Source organism: Saimiri boliviensis, chromosome 11 (genome assembly GCF_048565385.1).
Source record: "Saimiri boliviensis isolate mSaiBol1 chromosome 11, mSaiBol1.pri, whole genome shotgun sequence".
Taxonomy (NCBI): Eukaryota; Metazoa; Chordata; class Mammalia; order Primates; family Cebidae; genus Saimiri; species Saimiri boliviensis.
In genome coordinates this window covers 38137401-38159581 of record NC_133459.1, presented here as the reverse complement: position 1 = coordinate 38159581, position 22181 = coordinate 38137401, and the positions used below count along the sequence as shown (strand labels likewise).

The 22181-nt window shown below is 42.1% G+C and overlaps 1 protein-coding gene across 23 annotated transcripts in view; it reads right to left on the bottom strand.

Annotated features, from left to right (window-relative positions):
- Positions 1-22181, bottom strand: part of LOC101042315 (microtubule actin crosslinking factor 1) — a 393287-nt gene that overhangs the window by 82557 nt on the left and 288549 nt on the right. For all 23 annotated transcript variants that reach the window (XM_074380572.1, XM_074380574.1, XM_074380570.1 and 20 more), the window contains one exon: positions 19811-21282. In XM_074380572.1, coding sequence (XP_074236673.1) covers positions 19811-21282 — 1472 coding nt within the window. The remainder of the gene's footprint in view (positions 1-19810; positions 21283-22181) is intronic.

Sequence of the window (22181 nt, the reverse complement as noted above, 5' to 3'; positions counted from 1 at the left end):
AATGAGATGTGAGCTGAAGCCTGTAATTGGAATTAAGCAACTAAAAGACCTTTCTCTGGTAAAATGTTTTACACTTCGTTTCTCACTTCAACAAAGGCTGCTGATCAATTCTACCCACTCAAATCCAAAAGACTCTGCCCGTCTATAAACTGAAAGGGATGGGGGGCAGACTAGGCTGTTTCTTGACACCCTGTCTAGTTGTAATATTTTTTAGTTCTAAAACTTTTAAAGGCACTGCCCCAGAATCCTGTGTCCTCTTGGTTCTATACTGCCAAGACACTAGAAACCCTGTCCTATGAAGAACGAATAGTACAAGAACCAGTAATGTTTAACCTAGAGAAAGTTCTAGGAGATGTAATAAGTATGAAGTATTTGAAGGGCTGAGATGTGAGAGGAAGGAAACTTGTTCTGGACATCTCCTTAAGCTGGCACACTGAGATCTAAGATTTAAAACAAAGAGCTTCTCACAGCTATTCAAAGAATAGGGTGTCCCCTAAACTGGTGACTTTCCTGACCCTAGAGGTGTTTAAGCAGAAATTCAAGCAATCACTTGGCAGAGATTTGGGAAAACAGACTTACAAATCCTCTGCAGTTTGTTCAGATGAATTTTAAAGTCCTTTCTAACTTTGACATGCTGTAATCCTAAGGACTTATGATAGCTTACAGATCTGATACTTAACAGTTCAGGGAATCCAGGTTTTAATTTTCCTTTAATTATTCAACACAACTGGAAAAACTCGGGGAAGGAAAGATCAATTTCACCAGCAAATCTCCCTGGCCAAATACATTCACTTAAGTGTTCAGATATTCTAACAGACTGTTTAGCATGCCAGGGCCCCTTTGGTTGGAAGAATCTGAGGAATTCTGGCTCTGGATGAAGGATGGGTGGTTATTCTATTATAAAGAATTTTTTTTTTTTTTTTTTTTTTTTGAGACGGAGTCTCACTCTGTTGCCTAGACTAGAGTGCAGTGATACAATCTTGGCTCACTGCAACCTCTGCCTCCTGGGTTCAAATGATTCTCCTGCCTCAGCCTCACGAGTAGCTGGGATTACAGGCACACACCACCACACCCAGCTAATGACCTCAGGTGATCCACCCACCTCAGCCTCCCAAAGTGCTCGGATTACAGTCATGAGCCACTGTGCCCAGCCATAAAGAATTATCTTGATGTAGAATCACAAACTTCATGGACAGAAACTCCTTTACTGTTTCCTCACCTAGTCAAGTATGAACCAATCCAGCCTAGTCTTAATTAGTTCCCTCCCATACCTATCTACCAATATCCTTACTATTCTCATCAGTGATCCATATAAATAAATGGAGCATTCCTGAAACTATGAAATTCAGATCTATGGTCACACTCTCTCTAATTAGGGTGTTGGGAAAATAACTTTAAATACACCCTAATGAGAAATTACATATAGTAATCTAATCCTCCCATCCCACCTCCAGAAAACTCCCAAAACCCAAAGCCAAAGAATGTTTTCTGAATGCTTTGCTCTTTTTTTTTTTTTTTTTTTTTTTTTTTTTGAGACGGAGTTTTGCTCTTGTTACCCAGGCTGGAGTGCAATGGCGCGATCTCCGGCTCACCGCAACCTCCGTCTCCTGGGTTCAAGCAATTCTCCTGCCTCAGCCTCCTGAGTAGCTGGGACTACAGGAACGCGCCACCATACCCAGCTAATTTTTTGTATTTTTAGTAGAGACGGGGTTTCACCATGTTGACCGGGATGGTCTCGATCTCTTGACCTTGTGATCCACCTGCCTCGGCCTCCCAAAGTGCTGGGATTACAGGCTTGAGCCACCGCGCCCGGCCTGCTTTGCTCTTTTTAAAAAATCATCAGTATGTGTTTAGAAAGAAATCAAGAGGGGAAGCACAAGGTCTCCTCCATGTCTTAATTTTTATCTGTTCATGAGTTTCTCCTCAGTTTAGGTATGTGGAACTCTGCCAACAGCCATCTCAGTGACTGAAAAAAAATACCTGATACAGCTTTCCACCTCTTGTTGCCCTGATAGCTACAACAAAAAAAGCATCTGTTCATTTCACATGCTGTGTATAAACTTTTAAAAAGAGAAATACAGGGAGCTCCAGAGACTCTGTTCAGGTATTTCCCCCACCCCTGTAAGCACAAATACATGCACTGAAGCCAAATTTCAAATTAGTTTCCAGTTAGTTGATTACAGAGTTCAAAGAATTCTCTACTCATTTTGTAATTCCCAAGAACAGAATTTGTTGTTAGATTTTCCTTCAGTGAACTTAAAAGAAAGAAAAATCCTGGCCCTTCCAGCTCCTTCCTGCGGTCTTCCTAATCAAAGACAGCCGGTAGAGTCTCCTCACACCCTAGCACAGCTCCCTTTCCAAGTTTTGGACCTGGCATTCTGTCTTTGTCTGCTCCAGACTGAAACTGCCAACCCTCTGGGACAATCCGGAGACCCTAGATTTACACTTCCCTAGATTCTATGATGCCTTTTCACCCACCTTGATGGGTGCTCTCTTTTGGAAGACTAATTCTGAAAAGAGGATACAAAGGACTGGTTGGATCTTGCTCATTTTAAATCTACACAATGCCTTTCATCTTAGGATCTTTAGATTTTACAAGCATTATTTAGTAGCAAGTAGAAACTCCACAGTATTAGTCTGTACCTGTTGGGCATCAGTCACTGCCATCCTTTGGTACTTTTATTATTATAAACATGGCTATGGAGTGGCTCATAAAGCAACATAGCATGACATGAAGTTTGTTTTAAGTGGGATACTAAGGATTTTGATCTGTTTGAGCTCTTATGTACTCCTGAACCCATGAGAAAACTTTCCACACACTCAGCTGGAACTCTCATGACCTCTGTAAGCCCTTTCCTGCTTGTAGACTTTCCAAAAGACAGTGTATTAATCCCTCTTTTAGACCAATGGTCACCAAAACCATGTTGATGACAAAGCATGGGACTTTGCAAGTTAGAAAAGACCTGATAGAAGGGTGAGAAGAAGGAAGGCAGTGGGTTATCAGAGAAGGCTTTATGGAGGGAATCACATTTACTCATTAGGATTTCAGATATACAGAGATGGCAAAGATAAATATTTCTAAGCAAAGAGCCAAAGGCAGGACTCAAAAGCAGCAAATTCTGGCTGGGCTCAATGGCTCACACCTGTAATCCCAATACTTTGGGAAGCTGAGGCAGGAATATTTCTTGAGGCCAGGAGTTCAAGACCAGCCGGGGCAACACTGCAAGACACTTGTCTCTACAAAAAGTTAAAAAATTGACCGGGCATGGTTGTGTTTACCTGTAGTCCTAGCTATTTGGGAGGCTGAACTGATAAAATAGTTTAGCCCAGGAGTTTAAGGTTACAGTGAGCTATAATTGTATCAATGCACTCTAGCCTGGTGACAGAGTGACATCCTGTCTCTAAAAAATATATATATTTTTTGTTGTTAAAATTTTTCTTTTCTTTTTTTTTTTTTTTGAGACAGGGTCTCGCTTTGTTGCCCACGCTGGGGTGCTGTGGCATGATTTTGGTTCACTGCAACCTCCACCTCCCAGGTTCAAGTGATTCACCTGCCTCAGCCTCGTGAGCTGGGATGACAGGCATACACCACCATGCCCAGCTAATTTTTGTATTTTTAATAGAGATGGGATTTCACCAGGTTGTCTGAGCTTAAGTGATCTACTTGCCTAGGCCTCCAAAGTGCTGCGCTTACAGGTGTGAGCCACCATGCCCAGCAAAAAAACTTTTTAAATGAAGACTTTGGGACGGGCTGCTCACTCAACTGTCACTTATATTATCTCATTAAAAAAATCCAAATCTTTATAAATGAAGCTTAGGGTGGCAAGCTTACTTGTCCAAAATAATACAGCTAGTAAAAATGAGGAAGAGGGCTGTGAAAGTAACTGCAGAGGAAGAATATTTGGGCTTCACAACTGACCAGAGAGAAGGTAGAGGTTGGAGGGAAAAAAATAAAGACAATGCCATATAATGTTACTTTTAGGTTACTAAGGGCATAGCAGTACTATAAAACAATAGCAGGAAAGAAGAAAATACTTGAATTCATTTATTTTAGAGCATTCTGTATGTGAAATACTAAAAAATGACCCATGTGAAGGTGTCTAGAAGGGCCCCTCACACAAGAGATTCAATACTGGGATAGAGATATAAATTTGGGCCAGGTGTGGTGGCTTACACCTGTAATCCCAGCACTTTGGGAGGCTGAGGCAGCAGATCACCTGAGGTCAGGAGTTCAAGACCAGCCTGGCCAACATGGCAAAATTTCTACTAAAAATACAAAAATTAGCCAGTTGTGGTGGCATGCACCTGTAGTCTCAGCTGCTTGGGAGGCTGAGGCTGGAGAACCGCTTGAACCTGGGAGGTGGAGGTTGTAGAGAGCCAAGATCACACCACTGTACTCCAGCCTGGGAGACAGACCAAGACTCTGTCTCGAAGGAGAGACAGAGAGAGGAGAGAGAGAAGAGAGAGGAGAGAGAGGAGAGAGAGGAGAGAGGGAGGAGAGAGAGAGGAGAGAGGAGAGAGGAGAGAGGAGAGAGGAGAGAGAGGGAGAGGGAGAGGGAGAGGGAGAGAGAGAGAGAGAGAGAGAGAGAGAGAGAGAGAGAGAGAGAGATTTGGAAGCCTTTCCCTGTAGAACAGTGAGGAGCTGCCATCTCAGAGGCTGAATCCAGAGAGAAGAGAAAAGGATAGGGAACAGAGTTTCAGGAACCACATATTTAGGAGATAGGAAGACAAACCAAAAAGGAAAGCAAAAGAGCAGCCAGAGAAGACAATGGAAGAACATAATGTCCAGAAAGTAAATTAACTTTTAAGAAAGAAAATCTGATATTAAATGCTGCACAATGAAAGAGGAGAAGAGTGAGGGAGACAAGGCCACTAGACATGGCAACTAGGAAGTCAATGAATAAGAGAGCACTTTCAGCACTGATGGGTGTTAGATAAGATTAGAGGGGGTTAAGGATAAGCCGTGGTGAGAAACAAGTATTGATCCTCCCTTCCTCTTGAAACTGTGTTCTTTTGGCTTCCATGACACTGCGGTATCCTGGTACTATCTTTCTAGCCAGTCCTTCTTTGTTTCCTTGGAGTCTTCTTCCTATCCTCTTGAGGCAACCAATTTCGCAAGGTTATATCCTTGATTCTCTTCTTTTCATGCATTCACCAAATATTTATTGGGATCTACTATGTGCCCTAAACTATGCTAGGTACTAAGAAAGTGAGTGATGAGCAAGACATAGTCAGAAGCCTACATTCTAGTAAGACAGAAGAACATTCATTTTAATTCAATTGCATAGTTACTCTGAAAGAGAAGCACACAGTGCTATGAGAACATAGGTCATGGGCCTCAACCTGGCCTGGAATCTCAGGGGAGGTTTTCCTGAGAAAGTGATGATGTGGGTTTTTTCCCCTGGGGCTGAGAGTAGGCCCTCCAGGTCCAGAGTGGCATAATCATAACAAAGGTGCTTGTTTATTTCCATGAAAGAGGTCCCAGGACGGAATGGCCCTCTCTTTTTTTGTTTTGAGACAGTCTTGCTCTGTCACCCAGGCTGGAGTGCAGTGGGTGCAATCTCAGCTTACTGCAACCTCTGCTCCCAGGTTCAGGTGATTCTCCTGCCTCAGCCTCCTATGTAGCTGGGATTATAAGTGTCTACCACCATGCCTGGCTAATTTTTGTATTTTTAGTAGAGTCTGGGTTTTACCATGTTGGTCAGGCTGGTCACAAACTCTTGACCTCAAGTTATCTCCCTACCTCAGCCTCCCAAAGTGTTGGTATTACAGGCATGAGCCACTGCACCAAGTGCCCCTCTTGAATATCAGAAAAGAAGGTAGAATAAATAATACAGGAAGAAGAGATTTCTCAAAATCGTCTCTTTCATTTTGTTACTAAGGAAAATTCTTATCATTGATGACAAAGAAACAAACAGCTTAGTTATGAGTCTAAAGAATTAGACCAAAACCAGAGCTTATCCTTTGAGAATGAATTGCAAGATCACAGAGATATTAGATGGTTCGCTTGATGAATACAATGAATTCAAGATGGAGAAAATGTAAGGCACATATAAGGTCTTTAGATTATCTCCTTTCCTTGATGCATATATACACATGACCAAATATTAAAAACACATATTTGCTGAAACTGTGAAGAATTAAAGACTTTCTGTAAAACATCTCAGCCGGGCGCGGTGGCTCAAGCCTGTAATCCCAGCACTTTGGGAGGCTGAGGCAGGTGGATCACGAGGTCAAGAGATCGAGACCATCCCGGTCAACATGGTGAAACCCTGTCTCTACTAAAAATACAAAAAAATTAGCTGGGCATGGTGGCGCGTGCCTATAATCCCAGCTACTCAGGAGGCTGAGGCAGGAGAATTGCCTGAACCCAGGAGGCGGAGGTTGCGGTGAGCCGAGATCACGCCATTGCACTCCAGCCTGGGTAACAGGAGCGAAACTCCGTCTCAAAAAAAAAAAAAAAAAAAAAAAAATCTCAATCTGGTATGATATTGGCAGAGAGATGAATTATATCTATATTTTAAGCTGCTTGCTTCTAAAACTATGCTGATATTTTCCTCCTCAACCCTCAATGGTTGAATTAAAAATTATTATTAAGAAGTATCTTTCCTAAAGATGCTGACTTACTAGTTGCCATTGTACGGGAATAGAGGAAGATAACATGATCTATGATAAAAGCTAATTGGGCCAAAATCCCTGAGATCATTAGAGCTGATCTCATGGGCAACTGAGTGGCTGGGGAAGTCAGAGCTGGTAATGTCTTCTGGTTAATTCTGGATAATGATTTGAAAATAATATTAATTTGTAGAGCACAGAAGCCAAGGCCAAAATGGTCTCAAAAATTTGCTGGCTGTAGGATTCTGATAGAAATGCATAAATGAATAAATTAATGAACAAATAAACATGTATATATATGTATGTGTACACAGAATATATATATATATTTTAATTCATAGAATATATTTTAAACTGTGTAGAGTCATGATCTAAACTTGCCTATTATTGCTACTCTAGGGCTAGAAATAAGCCCTACACTATTGCTCCCACAAAAACTGTTCAGGAAGGTTGTTTCATTGTTATCAAACTAATTTTACTTTAGCCTCATAATTTCCATTTTCCAAGAAGAAAAACCAAGCTAATGTGGTGCTGGGCCTCAGATCATGTCTTTTGGAGAATGATCATCCCTAGGCACAAAGAGGGATAACGGTTCTTACTAAAAAGATTTCACAGGCTTGGCACAGTGGCTCATGGCTATAAGGCCAGTATTTTGGGAGGCTGAGATGGGTGGATCACTTCAGCTCAGGAGTTCAAGATCAGCCTGGGGAACATGGTGAAACTCCATCTCTACAAAAGATATAAAAATTAGCTGGGTGTGGCGACAAACACCAGTAATCCCAGCTACTTGGGGGGCTGAGGTGGGAAAATGGCTTGAGCCTGGGAGGTTGGGGCTGCAGTGAGCCATGATCCCGTCACTGCACTTCAGGCTTGGGCGACAAAGTGAGACCCTGTCTCAAAAAGAAGAAAAAAAAATTACAATATTCTACTATATATGTCTAGATAAGCTTCTTTTAAAAAAATATATTATCAGGCTGGGCGCAGTGGCTCACACCTGTAATCTCAGCACTTTGGGAGGCTGAGGTGGGTGGATCATCCGAGGTCAGGAGTTCGAGATCAGCCTGACCAGCATGGAGAAACCCCATCTCTGCTAAAAATACAAAAGGAGCCAGGTGTGGTGTCATGCATCTGTAATCCCAGCTACTCAAGAGGCTAAGGCAGGAAAATAACTTGAACCCAGGAGGTGGAGGTTTCGGTAAGCTGAGATCGTGCCATTGCACACCAACCTGGGCAACAAGAGTGAAAATCCGTCTCAAAAAAAAGCATATTATCATCTATTGAGCTAAGGACCAAATATAAGCCTAATGCTTTTACGTATATCACTTCACTAAATTTTCATAAAAATCCTAAAGGTATGACTTTACCAATGTTTGTATTTTATAGTTAAAGTAAATAGGATTCAGAGAGGTTAAGTAATTTCCCTCAAGGTCACTCAGCTGGTAAAAATAATAGAGCCAAGACTCAAACCGGGATATTTCTGACTAGAATTTGTATTCAGTTTTTTTTAACCACAACAAATTGAAGTATGCAGACTTGTTAACTGTCATTTAATTCGGTAAACAGCAATGACTCTGTGCATAAGAAGTAGCATATTTCTTTCTTTGTTTTGCTTTCTTTGAGATGGAGTTTCACTCTTGTTACCCAGGCTGGAGTACAATGGCACCATCTCGGCTCACCACAACCTCCGCCTCCTGGGTTCAGGCAATTCTCCTGCCTCAGCCTCCCGAGTAGCTGGGATTACAGGCACGTGCCACCATGCCCAGCTAATGTTTTGTACTTTTAGTAGAGATGGGGTTTCACCATGTTGACCAGGATGGTCTCGATCTCTTGACCTTGTGATCTGCCCGCCTCAGCCTCCCAAAGTGCTGGGATTACAGGCTTGAGCCACCGCGCCCAGTTCTGTTTTGCTTTCTTATAAAAGAGATGTGTTCCCTTAACATATACTAAATAGCAGAGAGGGAAGGAAGCCCAGAGGGAAGATGGAGAGTTGAGGAAATCAGGCTAAGATTAGAATTTTTTCAGGACACACAAGGATATGCCTCAAGTTTTGCAGAGTAGACAGCATTTTGAATCCTAGAGCTCACATGGCTTATGAGAAATAAAGAATGTTCATCCAGTCAGTCAAATATTCACTCATCTCCAACTATGTATATACCAATATGCTAACTACATTAAGGGACACAAAAATGAATTAACTGAGGCGAGGGGACAAAAGTATATAATCAGAAAATGTCAAAATTAGGTAATATGTGATAAAAGCCAAATGAGTTATGTATTGTAAGTGATTAATCACATTGTAAGTGATTAAGAGATCAGAAGTAGTGAGCTGGGGAGATCAAAAGGCTTTATAAGGTCAGGCGTGATGGCTCATGCCTGTAATCCCAGCACTTTGGGAGGCCAAGGCAGGTGGATCACCTGAGGTCAGGAGTTCGAGACCAGCCTGAGGTCAGGAGTTTGAGACCAACATGGCAAAACCCCGTCTCTATTAAAAATATAAAAAAATTAGCCGAGCAAAGGGGTGCATGCCTATAGTAACCCCAGCTACTTGGGAGGCTGAGGCAAGAGAATAGCTTGAACCTGGGAGTCGGAAGTTGCAGTGAGCCAAGATCACGCCACTGTACTCCAGCCTGGGCGACAGAGTGAGAACCTGTCTCTAAAAAAAGAATGCAAAAAAAAAAAAAAAAAAAAAAAAAAAAATGTTTTATAAAGAGGTAGACTTGAGCTATGTTTTCAGAAATCAAATATGTAAAATGTATAAGGAGTGTCTAGGGTAACTGGGTGGAGTGGATGGCCTATATAGGAAATAACACTGGAAAGACAGTGAGGATCAAATATGCAGTTTCCAAGTCAGAGACACAGAAACAGACTAGTTCTGAAGGATACCACCATTTATCAGATCAGATGGCCCTTGCATTGCTTTGGTGGAAGGATAAGGACAGGAAGAACTGTGAATACAGACAGAAGGTCAGGAAATCCATTTTGGAGGCCCAATTTTTAGGGCTATAGCATAATTTATGTCTGTTTTTTTTTTTTTCCCCATGGGAACTACGTACGTATATGCTGACTAGCCAATCACACTAGCTCTCTGCATTCTTAACAGAGGGTCCTTTGTTCCAAACAGTATGGCTCAAGAGACAGAGTCTGATAACATCACACTGAGATCAGTACTCCCAGCTGGTGCAAGGGCTGATGCCATTCCATAACACACCCTACAGGAAGCAGCTTGAGATACACAGCTGATTGATTTCCACAGCAGGAGCCTTGTGGCAGTGTGGGGTGGGGACTGGTCAGACATGGAGAAAATTCTTCAGCTGCTGACTCAGATTAGTTCCCCGAGATCCTGACTCTTATGTGTGTAAGGCACTCCCGGAAGCAACATAGTTTCTTAACTAATTTTCTTAAAAGGGAGGAAAACCACAGAAGCATCCCCAGGGAGTGGAACTATTTCATCAGTTAACTCTTACTTGTCATGGAATCCGAAGATGGCAAAAATCAAATTCCCTAGCTTTCTAGAAGTAAGTTGAATAATTCTTTCATTGTAAGGGGCCATCCTGTGTATTGCACGTTGTTTAGCAGCACTCTCTAGATACCAGCAGCAGCTTTCCCAGTCATAACAATAAAAAATGTCTCTGGGCCAGGCGCGGTGTCTCAAGCCTGTATTACCAGCACTCTGAGAGGCCAAGGCTGGCAGATCATTTGATTTGAAGAGTTCAAGACCAGCCTGGGCAACAAAGTGAAACCCTGTCTCTACAAAAAATACAAAAATTAGCCAGGCATGGTGGCACGCACCTGTAATTCCAGCTACTTGTGGGGCTGAGATGGGAGAAACACTTGGGCCTTGGAGGTTGAGGCTGCCAGGAGCCATGACTGTGCCACTGCACTTCAGCCTCGATGATGGGAGTGAAACCCTGTCTCAAAGGGGGAAAAAAAAGGTCGGGGGAGGTTTCTCTGGCAAAGCTGAGCCTGGTTGACAACCAACGGTGTAGCATAAACTTTGGCGCCAAAAAGGACTTCCCAATCCCAACTCTCATATTTATTTGATATGTGGCTCACACAAGTTATTTTAACCTCTTCAAGTCTAAGTTTTCTTATTGGCAAAATGGGATTTTAAATGTCTGACTTACAGAGAGTTTTTTTCAGAGATCATTTAGACTCACATCTTTTGTACTGCATTTACCACTACATCACTTCCATGGTAATTCTCTTTCTCTATTTCCCTTACTACAGATGGTGTCTGATTTAACAATGGTTCAACTTAATATTTTCAACTTGGGGGGCGACGCCAAAAAAAAAAAAAAAAAAAAAAAAAGACTTTCAACTTTATGATGGTGAAAGTGATATGCATTCAGTAGAAACCATACTTCAAGTACCCATACAATTAATTAGTTTCTCAATTTCAGTACAATATTCAAGAAATTATATGAGCTAGTCAGTACTTTATGATAAAAAAGACTTTGTGTTAGTTGATTTTGTCCAATTGTAGGCAGTTGATTTTGTCCAACAGTTGATTTTGTCCAACTGTAAATGTCTGAGTACGTTTAAGGTATGCTAAGCTGAGCTATGATGGTCAGTAGGTACATTAAATGCATTTTTGACTTACAGCATTTTTGAGTTATGATGGGTTTATCTGGACATAATTCCACTGTAAGTCAAGGCATATCCATACACCGTTAACTAGAGACTGTCTGAGACTCCAGTACCCACCACAAGGACTAGCACAAAGCAACTTGCTCAGTAGGGATGGGTTAAAAGAAATACAGAACCACTTCTTTCTAACTCCCATAAAAGGATCCATGAACCATTACCACGTGTGGCAAAGATCCATATTTCAAATGACAGGACTGGTGGTAGAAAAATAGTTTATGATGTCCTAGAGAGTAAGTGTATCCCATTAATATCCCGCAGCCAATAACAGACTCATAGTTGAAAAGCACTTAGTGGTGGCAAAGTATTAAGGAAGGTGGGGAGGGAGCACATTCTACCCATAGTTGGGTTTTTCCAACTGGGACAGCTGAGACTTGCGAAGAATCCATTCAGCAGGAGACAGCCCTTTGGTATAGTGATAGTTTGGTGCCGTGACCTGACCCGACTCCCTGTGGGACTCATTTTATTCCTGGTAAACCAGCAACTCTAAACGATAAACGGCCCTTCAAAGAAACTCACCATACTTCCTAGAAGCTCACAGCTTATTAGTGAGCTTAAAAGTGCTCAGGATATTTTTCTGAAGCTCCAGGACCAGGCTAAGGCTGAGACCATTTACCATTCATTTCTAGGCACAGTGAAGATCAGTCCTGTTCTGCCAAGTCTGTGCTTATCTCAACCATGTTTACTAATCAAATACTCAACAATCAATACATACAAATGCTGTACAGGGTACATTCTAGTTTTTCTGGAAACATATTTCTCCCTTCTTATACAAATGATGAAATCTTAGTTGTAAATGCTGATGTATTTTACATACAGTACATGCTGATACTGTATGTGAAAAATTTTAGTAAACTCAAATCCAACTGCTCAGTCCTTTTCTTTGGTTGCAGATATATTTGTTTGTTGCTTTAAAATCTCACGTTGCTATCCAATTTCCAGACAGATTTTTGTGAAATCTATCAATCCTTTCTTGATGATTTTACTACCTTCTATTCAATTTTACTACCTTCATTGGGGCATGAGGCTCCTTTAAGATGACACAATGGCTGCAGGGATTTTGCTTATGACACTGATATTTAAAATACTAACTGGCAATACTTTAAAAAGGAGCTGGAAAAGGTTCAACATGAAGCAAACTTAAAGGACTTAAAGGTTCCTTCACCTTCTCCCCATCCAGTTGCTATGGTGGAGGTGGAGAGGATTATTACAGAGCATTGGAATTCTTTGTGGGGCGGGGGAGTAGGGGTGGTCACATAAGGGTTATAAATATCAGCAGCCAAACTCTCAGTTGGCTGTGGAGAACAACTGAGAGACTGCAGTCTCCACTTAAAGGCACAGAACAAGGAAGCTCCCTAAGTATGTCCACAAAAGAAGTTCCTCTTCTCTTTGGCAATGCATCATCAACCAAACACCTGCATCAACAACTGTACACAAATTCCGGCAAGGGAAAGTGACCAGGAGGTGTTAAGCCAGACACAGATTAAGGCCAGCAAAAATAAAAGAATCCAAGGGCTGGCTTAAAGGAAAGCTGACTTAGAAGTGGTTGTTGCCACTACACACAGTCATAATCAGATTATCAGAAGGATGCTTGTTATGTAAATATTTAACTAGTAACCTATTCCACCTGAATTCTAAGTTTTCCATGTAGAGGTGGCAATTTCTTTCAGAGCTACAGTTCTCAACAGAGGGTAATTCTGCCTTCCAGGGAGACATTTTTAGTTGTACAACTGGGAAGTTATTAGGTCAGAAATGCTGCTAAGTGGCCTACAATGCACAGGACAGCTTCCCACAACAAAGAATTATCCAGTCCAAAATGCTGATAGTGGTGGGCAGAGGTGCTGACATGAATGGCTGCCCCTTCCCTCCCCACTCTCCCCCCAAAAATGTCGACAGTGCTGAAATTGAGAAATCCTATTTTAGGATATTGTCTTTTTTTCCTTGGACCCTAGTTCCTATTTGGAGTAGCTTTGTTTAAGGAAGAAAGGAAAAAAGCAAGACAGGCCAAGGAAGGGTCAGCACAAGGTGGGGGTTGGCAGGGATAGAGGATACCCACTCATCTTATCTTCCTAAAGCTAAGGAAACCTAAACCTCCAGGTGACAGACAGGTCATACAAAGTGTGCAGGTAGATAATGCTAACCTCATTTGCTCTATCCTCTAGTGACTCACCCTCAGGCAGGTGTACTAACTGCCAAAAATGTAGATGAGCTGATATTGTCTTTGTAACCATTTGAAAGGAAGGAGTAAATATGTCTGTGCAAATTGGCAATCTTTCAACTCCATGCTAGGCCCTGTCTTTTTTTTTCTTTTTTTTTTTTTTTGAGACGGAGTTTCGCTCTTGTTACCCAGGCTGGGTTGCAATGGCGCAATCTCGGCTCACCGCAACCTCCGCCTCCTGGGTTCAGGCAATTCTCCTGCCTCAGCCTCCTGAGTAGCTGGGATTACAGGCACGTGCCACCATGCCCAGCTAATTTTTTGTATTTTTAGTAGAGACGGGGTTTCACCATGTTGACCGGGATGGTCTCGATCTCTTGACCTCGTGATCCACCCGCCTCAGCCTCCCAAAGTGCTGGGATTACAGGCTTGAGCCACCGCACCCGGCCTTTTTTTCCTTTTTTTAAAACAGAGCCTTGCTCTGCCACCCAGGCTGGAGTGGAATGGTCCGATCTCGGCTCACTGCAACCTCTGCCTCCTGGGTTCAAGCCATTCTCCTACCTCAGCCTCCCTGAGTAGCTAGGACTACAGGCATGTGCCACTATGCCCGGCTAATTTTTATACTTTTAGTAGAAATAGGGTTTCACCATGTTGACCAGGCTGGTCTCTAACTCCTGACCTCAGGTGATCAGTCCACCTCAACCTCCCAAAGTGCTGGGATTAAAGGTGTGAGCCACCGTGCCTGGCCTCTTCTAGGGTTTTTCACTGTGCACAGGAGGATGCCTAAGCTTGCTTTCTATGAGACAAAAATAAAAATAAAAATAAATAAAAAATGAAAAAATCAAATGAAGTTTACAGGACTTCCTTATTCTGTTTTTGCAGTAGGATATCTAGGTCTCCCAGGTAGAAGCTTCAAGTATATTGAGACCCTGATCCTGGACTCTGTGCAACCTGAATTAAGAATGAAAATAATCAGGGCTGGGTGCGGTGGCTCATGCCTGTAATCCCAGCACTTTGGGAGGCCGAGGCGGGTGGATCACAAGGTCAAGAGATCGAGACCATCCTGGTCAACATGGTGAAAACCCGTCTCTACCGAAAATACAAAAAGTTAGCTGGGCATGGTGGCACGTGCCTGTAATCACAGTTACTTAGGAGGCTGAGGCAGGAGAATTGCCTGAACCCAGGAGGCAGAGGTTGCGGTAAGCCAAGATCACGCCATTGCACACCAGCCTGGGTAACAAGAGCGAAACTCCATCTCAAAAAAAACAAAACAAAACAAAAAAAAAACGAATGAAAATAATCCTAAGGAAGCCTGCTGCTGTACCTATTACCATCCAACAGCCCAACCTCAAAGACAAGAAAGGAAAAGACCAAATGGTTTGGGTGCTTTATATATATGCACCACTGGGTGAAGTAAACCACTATAAGAAACTTACAGATCCTGAAGAGGTAAGAACGACCCAAAATACACAGCAATATAAATACATATGAAAAACAAGTCAATGAAGTCACATCCAGGTTTCTTGATGATGCTCACCAGTGTGATGCTCAAACCATCAAATACTTTCTGAGTGAGAAGTCACATGGTTCTTGGGGGGAACAGGGGGCAAAGGAGGGGCTGGTTTAAGACTCAGAATGATCTCAATTCTTGACAAGTAAAACCTACATAGGGCATTTCAAAATCAGGAAAAGTCTCTTGTTATCATCAGACTTAACAGATTTTTTTTTTACCCTTCCCAGGAAGGTCACTCTAGGGGAATTCTTTGGCTCAAGTTTCAGTGATAAAAAGGTCCTTCTTTTCTTGTTAGCCTCCTATTAGACACATACAATTCCTTTTCCTCAATAATCAGAGACTTTCTTATTCAGGAAAATGGAATTTCCTGAAGAGATTAGCCAAAGTCTTTTCTTTTCAGCTTTCTGAAAACAAGCTCAATTCTCTCATTAGTTATTTCCAGAATGGCTTCTTCCTTTCTATTTCCAACAGAGAGCTGAACCTGGTAAAGATTCTAACTCAGGAAGCCTGAGGTCTCTGCCTGGTTTGAGTGGAAAAGAATTCTCTTCCACTCCCATGTGATAGAATCTGGTCAGTCAGTGAGGACCTACTAATTATTCAGAAGCAACTGAGGGAAAGCCTTTCCTAGGAATAATGTATTTTAGTTTTCCACATTCATTTAAGGAGGAAATAATTTTCCCCACAGGCTGCCGATCCATGGATCTATCAGCACTATTGTACAGCCCCCTGTAAGACTGGGAGTCCTTCACAGACCTAACTCATCTGTCTGTTCTGACTATCTCCCATGGAGTTAGCTAGGTTACAGCAGAATTTCCGTCTCCCAGATTCATATCCTCTTCTCTTACGCAGATTCTGTGCTAACAGTATGATTCCATTAAAAAAAAAGAGCTGAAAACTTATAGCTAATGCTGGTTCTTTTTTTTTTTTTTTTTTTTTTTAAGATGGGGTTTCACCATGTTGGTCAGGCTGGTCTTGAACTCCCGACCTCACGTGATCCACCTGCCTTGACCTCCAAAGTGCTTGGATTACAGGCAGGAGCCACCACCCCCGGCTGCTAATGCTGTTTTAAAAAATATTTATCTTTGGCCGGGCGTGGTGGCTCAAGCCTGTAATCCCAGCACTTTGGGAGGCCGAGGCGGGTGGATCACGAGGTCAAGATATCGAGACCATCCTGGTCAACATGGTGAAACCCTGTCTCTACTAAAAATACAAAAAATTAGCTGGGCATGGTGGTGCATGCCTGTAATTCCAGCTACTCTGGAGGCTGAGGCAGGAGAATTGCCTGAACCCAGGAGGCGGAGGTTGTGGTGAGCCGAGATCGCGCCATTGCACTCCAGCCTGGGTAACAAGAGCGAAACTCCCTCTCAAAAAAAAAAAAAAAAAAAAAAAAATTTATCTTCATCTTTTCCTTATTAAAATAATTTGAATCTGAAAACAGAGTCATACTTTATAAATCTGGTCTGCTGCTGGTGTAAGGAAAGATTAATCTATGGCTGGACTATAACACATTAACCCAGGAACTCAACACTCAAATCATGAAAATGACTCAGTCCTCAGAATGGGTCCAAAAAGACCTTCCCTTTATGCAGCCTCCGGGGGACTATGGAACTGACACACAGGATTTTTCTTCTCCTTGTTTTCACTTCCGATGAGCTCAGCATGAGTTCAGCCAACAATATGCTCCTCCCCTCCTGACCAAAGACTTTTGCTGCGAGAAGGCAAAAACTCTGCAAAGCTCTTGACTGCCCTATAAGGTAGACAGGTGGAATAGGCCTTTTGATTTGCATCCCCAACTTGAGGAGGGATACTGATCATTTTATAGTAACTACCTGTTGACTTAATGATGGACCACACATGGGACATTCTACCACTCTTCTTCCTTCTCACTTTTCTTCCAGGCTTGTCTTATCAACACCAGTACACTGTAGATGAACACACTCTGCAGGTGCCCAGCCAATCAGTGTCCAGTCCCAGCCTTCACATCCAGAGTATTTAATTTAAGGTGGAAGGCTTATTTTTAGAAATCACTGAAACCAGTTGGCTATGACAAGCAACTAAGTGCTATTGAATGCTGAGCACTAACAGGCAACATACTAGGATACAAATAAAGTAATGCCCAGTACTTTTTTGAAATCTTCCAGCAACATCAAAAGTCAAAATGTCTCTATGAAACCAAGGGTTAAATGAAAAGAAAAAGATGACTTGTCCTCAAATCCACACACTATTTATGCCTGCATGTAGACTCTTTTGTATATTTTAGCTCATAGCTAATGCAATTTTAACAGGCCTATTTATCTCATTTTCTAGCTCAATGAAGATTAGAAGGGAAGAATAGACCACACAGACCCAATGACAGCAGTGAAAAGTGATAGCAGTAAGAAATAATACCTGATATCATGGAGGTGGGGAGAAATCCCAAAATTACCTCATCTCCACACATACATGCACAACCAATCTAACCAGTACAATACTATAGAGGACCTGAACAATAACTTCAATACAGAAATCAAAGTGCACAGTAATTTGGGAATACTTAATACAAAGTAGCCCCAAATGTCTCTTATATCATTGAGAATATCACCATAGTATAGAATAGCACAATCATTTAAATAATGTTAACCTGCACCCATTTAAAAAAAACTTATGCACAATACAGTATTTAGAAAATTAGGCAAATTGAGTTTAAAACAATTCCAATACAAACCAGAACCTAGTCAGATAAAATTATTTTGGAGCCTAAAGGGATAAGTTTCAGTTTTCTAAAAACTTCATTTATTTGGATAGATGGTTAATTCTAAATAGCCTGGATCCAAGTAAACTAGATAACTGAAGCATACCTGTAGAACAAAGTCTCTGCTTTTCAGACAGTTACAACAAAAGAGGAAAGAAAAATGTGAAAGCGAAAACAGGGAAGACCACACTTCCACTAGAAAGAGAGTTTCCAAGAGCAATGCACTGCCTCATGGGCATAAGTTTTCTCTACTTACCCTTTCCTTACCTGGGTGCCTCAAGAAACCCAAATACGATGACTCCTCTTGCTCAAAATTGTACTATCTCCAAGGTAAGAAGGCCTTCAGCCAATATCCCACTTTAGTGCTGAATATCCCCCAAGCTTCTAGAGAGGCCCTTCTGAAACAGCCGCATTTTTGCACTTGGATCCTGCCTACAAAACTGTGACCTCTCTAGGACCACGTGGCTCTGAGCTGGTGTCAACACTACCTCTCCATCCATGTTTTTAAGATAAATAATGCTGACAGGCAGGGGCTCTGACATAACAATTTTACTTTAAAGGCAGGAGTGTTAACTGTGTAAGTAGAATATTTAACTCTGGTGATAGAAACAAAGTGTTGGAAGTATCCTTTCCAAATCTATTCCATGTACAGTGGCAGAGTGAGGGACTTTTAGGTATTTACAACAAAGAAAACTCTAGGGGCAAAATGTTGATATAGTGACAGCCAAGATCCAACAGATGTGCTCCTAACCTAGTAAATCCACACTTTTGGATCATGTAATCATCTCCTGTTATTTTGATTTATACTCACACAATCTCAGGACTGGAAATTTTGGCTCAGGCAAAGAATTAAAGTATTTTTGTAATTAAGGCAGTACTTTTCAAACTCTCCTATAGGCAAAGAACTTGTACTCTTGAGAAGTCTGGGATGTATTGTTAAGCTGCTTACTATATACATGGGAGATTTATTTGAAGTGTCATGTTTTACCTTAACAATTAATGAGAATTTTATGTTTTATTCCATAATATATCAAAAATATACACCAATAACTTCCCCTAAAATCTGTGTAAAATAAACACTTCAGGAAGATGAGACTATGTTTAATTTACAGCTTTTCATACCTCAATTTGAAAAACAGGGGGCTGGGTGCAGTGACTCATGCCTGTAATCCCAGCACTTTGGGAGGCCAAGGCGGGTAGATCACTTGAGGTCAGGAGTTCAAGACCAGCCTGGTCAACGTGGTGAAATCCCATCTCTACTAAAAATACAAAAATTAGCCAGGTGTGGTGATGTGCCTGTAACTCTGGCTATTGGGAGGCTGAGGCAGGAGGATCACTTGAACCCGGGAGGCTGAGGTTTCAGTGAGCCCAGATTGCCCCACTGCACTCCAACCCAGGCAACAGAGACTCTATCTCAAAAAAAAAAAAAAAAAAGAAAAACAGGGACCTGAAGATATATTCACTACTATTATAAAATCTGATTTTGAAATCTCAAGAAATCCTAAGAAAACATTCTTAGAGTAAGATATAAGACTTGGAAACCTAAAATGCAATTAAAAAAAAATAATAATAATTTAAATCTTTAAAAAAAAAAAAAAGACTTGGATAAGATTATATCCTTAATTGGTTATAAGGACTAAAATCAACTACAATAGAAAAATGCCTTAGCTGGGCATGATGGCTCAAGCCTATAATCCCAACACTTTAGGAGGCTAAGGTGGATGGATTTCCGGAGCTCAGAAGTTTGAGACCAGTCTGGGTGACATGGCAAAACCTTGTCTCTACAACATATTAGCCAGGCATGATGGCACCTGTGGTCCCAGCTACTTGGGAGGCTGAGGTGGGACAATCACTTGAGCCTATGAGGTTGAGTCTGCAGTGAGCCAAGATACACCACCACTGCACTCTGGCCTGGGAGACAGAGTAACACCCTGTCTCACCAAAAAAAAAAAAAAGAAAAATGTTCAAACCAGTTTGCTCAGAAGTCCAAGAGACTATTTAGTCTTCAGACAGTATGCTTTCATGATGATGGAAGTGACAAGAATAAAACTAGAGACAGAAGTTAAAATGTATACTCGATTGGCTTCCAAATTTCAAGCAAAGAAATACATGTAAAAGAAAAAGAAAACAAGGTTAAGATGTTAAGACTTACTTTAAAATCTGCTAACTGTTGGTTGATGATTTCCACTTCGGTCCCCACTACCCACTGGAGGGCCTCTGCCTCCTCTGCTGCTGTGGTCGCATCATTGAGTCCTTTCAATTTCCTGTAGAAGTCCTCTACACGGCCTAGTGTCAGTTCCAGCTGTTCCTGACGAGCTTTCCCCCTCTCTGTCAGTTTGCCACACTGTTTGTTCAGGGCTTCTAGCTCCCTTTTGAGACCTAACAAGTCCAGAGTCCCCTCTTCTTCTAGCATATGTCGACACTCCACTTCAGAGGCCTCTATGTCTAATTTGAGGACCTGAATTTTGTTAAGGAATACCTGCACATCCTCGATTTGGGACTGGAGGCTATCAGTGTCTCTGCCGATAGCACCCATGCCATCTAGCTCATCATCCAGGTCTGCCAATTGAGAAAACATCTCTCGGACCCGGCAGTGAAACTGGCCAATCCCCTCCAGCTTGTTTTCCATCATCACACAACTGCTGTTCACTCTTTGCTTAACTTCGAGGAACTCTTGCTGGGCGACCTCAGCTTGATGGAGAAGTTGGGAAGCATCAGATCCATCTGGGGCATCTTCTACCAGCCCTTGAGTAAAGTTCCTCAGATAATCTACCTGAGGCTCTAGAGCCTGCAGCACTTCCTGTTGAGCTCTTAGTTTCTCCAGGTTCTTGTTGCTACAGGCTTGGGAGCCCAGAGCATCAAAGATCTCAAGTTGGTGTTTGGCTCCTTCAACCTTCTTTTCAATATTCTTAAAGCTTTCCTGGAACTCCTTGAGCCTCTGAGTCATTTCTTCGAGTGACCCTGTTCTGGCCTGCAGCTCTTCTGTAATAGCATCCATGTTCTGGTTGATCCCAGCCTTCTCATCCCGGATTCCATCCTCATCTGCTTCTGAAGAATTGATCAGAATGTCAGCAGCACTATTTACTATTTCCAGCAGGGAGCGGCGCTTCTCCACCTCACTCATCATAGCCTTTGATCTCAGGAGACTGGACTCTAGCTGCACTGGATCCAGAGTGACTCGCAACTCAGACATCTTAGCTTTACAATCTTCTATCCATGGCACAAGGTCTTCCACATGCCACTGATATTTCTGAGCTTTCTGCATACAATCCTTGAGCCTGGATTGTCTGTCTGCAGTTTTTTTACTAAGCTCTTCCCAGTGGTTTTTGAGATCAACCAACTGGTTTTGTAGAGTCCTTTTCTCTTCTCCAGGAGGCACAGAAAGAAGTAGAGATTCCCCTTCAGCAACAATCACCTCATAGGAGCCACTGTGTTGATTAAGGCTTTTCTGAAACTCTTCATTCTCCTGTAGCTGAGACTGTAGCCGCTCCAATTTTGCAGAAATTGGGCAGTTTTTTGTTTGCTGGCTTTGTTTATCATCCAACCAGGTCCTCAGCTCATCAAACATTTGTTGGAACTGCTGGGTGCTGGCAAGAGCTGCCTGGAGTCTGTTCATGCGATCGGCTGAAATGGGAAAAATAAAATTGAAATCAATCAAGCCTGAACCCTGGCATTTAAAATGTTTGCTGAGCGTATATGGTCTAATCTTAGGGGAAGGAAAGTAATGTTACTTGAGGGCCTACCAAAGGAGGCACATAATTAGGATCCTTCGTTTACACTATCTTGTTTAATCCTCATATCAGCTTTCTAAGAGGATCTAAGCAACAGAAGTAAACTTTGACTTCTAGCTAGTAAATGTAAAAGTCATAAACATTTCCAGGAAAAATAAATAATAAGTTAATCACATACTTTTTCTTCTAAAAAGTTGTAACTAGGCCAGAAGAGGCTGGATGCGGTGGCTCATGCCTGTAATCCCAACACTTTGGGAGGCTGGTGGGCTGATCACGAGGTCAAGAGATTGAGACCATCCTGGCCAACACCTCTACTAAAAATACAAAAATTAGCTGGGTGTGGCAGCACATGCCTGTAGTCCCAGCTACTCAGGAGGTTGAGGCAGGAGAATCGCTTGAAACTAGGAGGTGGAGGTTGAAGTAAGCTGAGATCGTGCCAGTGCATTCCAGCCTGGTGACAGAATGAGACTCCATCTCAAAAAAAAAAAAAAAAAGCCCAGAAGAGGCTGGACAAGGTGGCTCATGCATGTAACCCCAGCACTTGGGGAGGCTGCAGTGGGAGGATCAATTGAACCCAGGAGTTCAAGAATAGCTTGGGCAAGAAAGCAAAACCTCATCTCTACTAAAAATAAAAATAATGACGGGGTTCTGTGGCTCATGCCTATAATCACAGCACTTTGGGTGGCCGAGGCAGCCAATCAAAAGTTCGAGACCAGCCTGGCCAACACAGTAAAACCCCATCTCTACTATAAATACAAAAATTAGCCAGACACGGTGGCACGCACTTGTAGT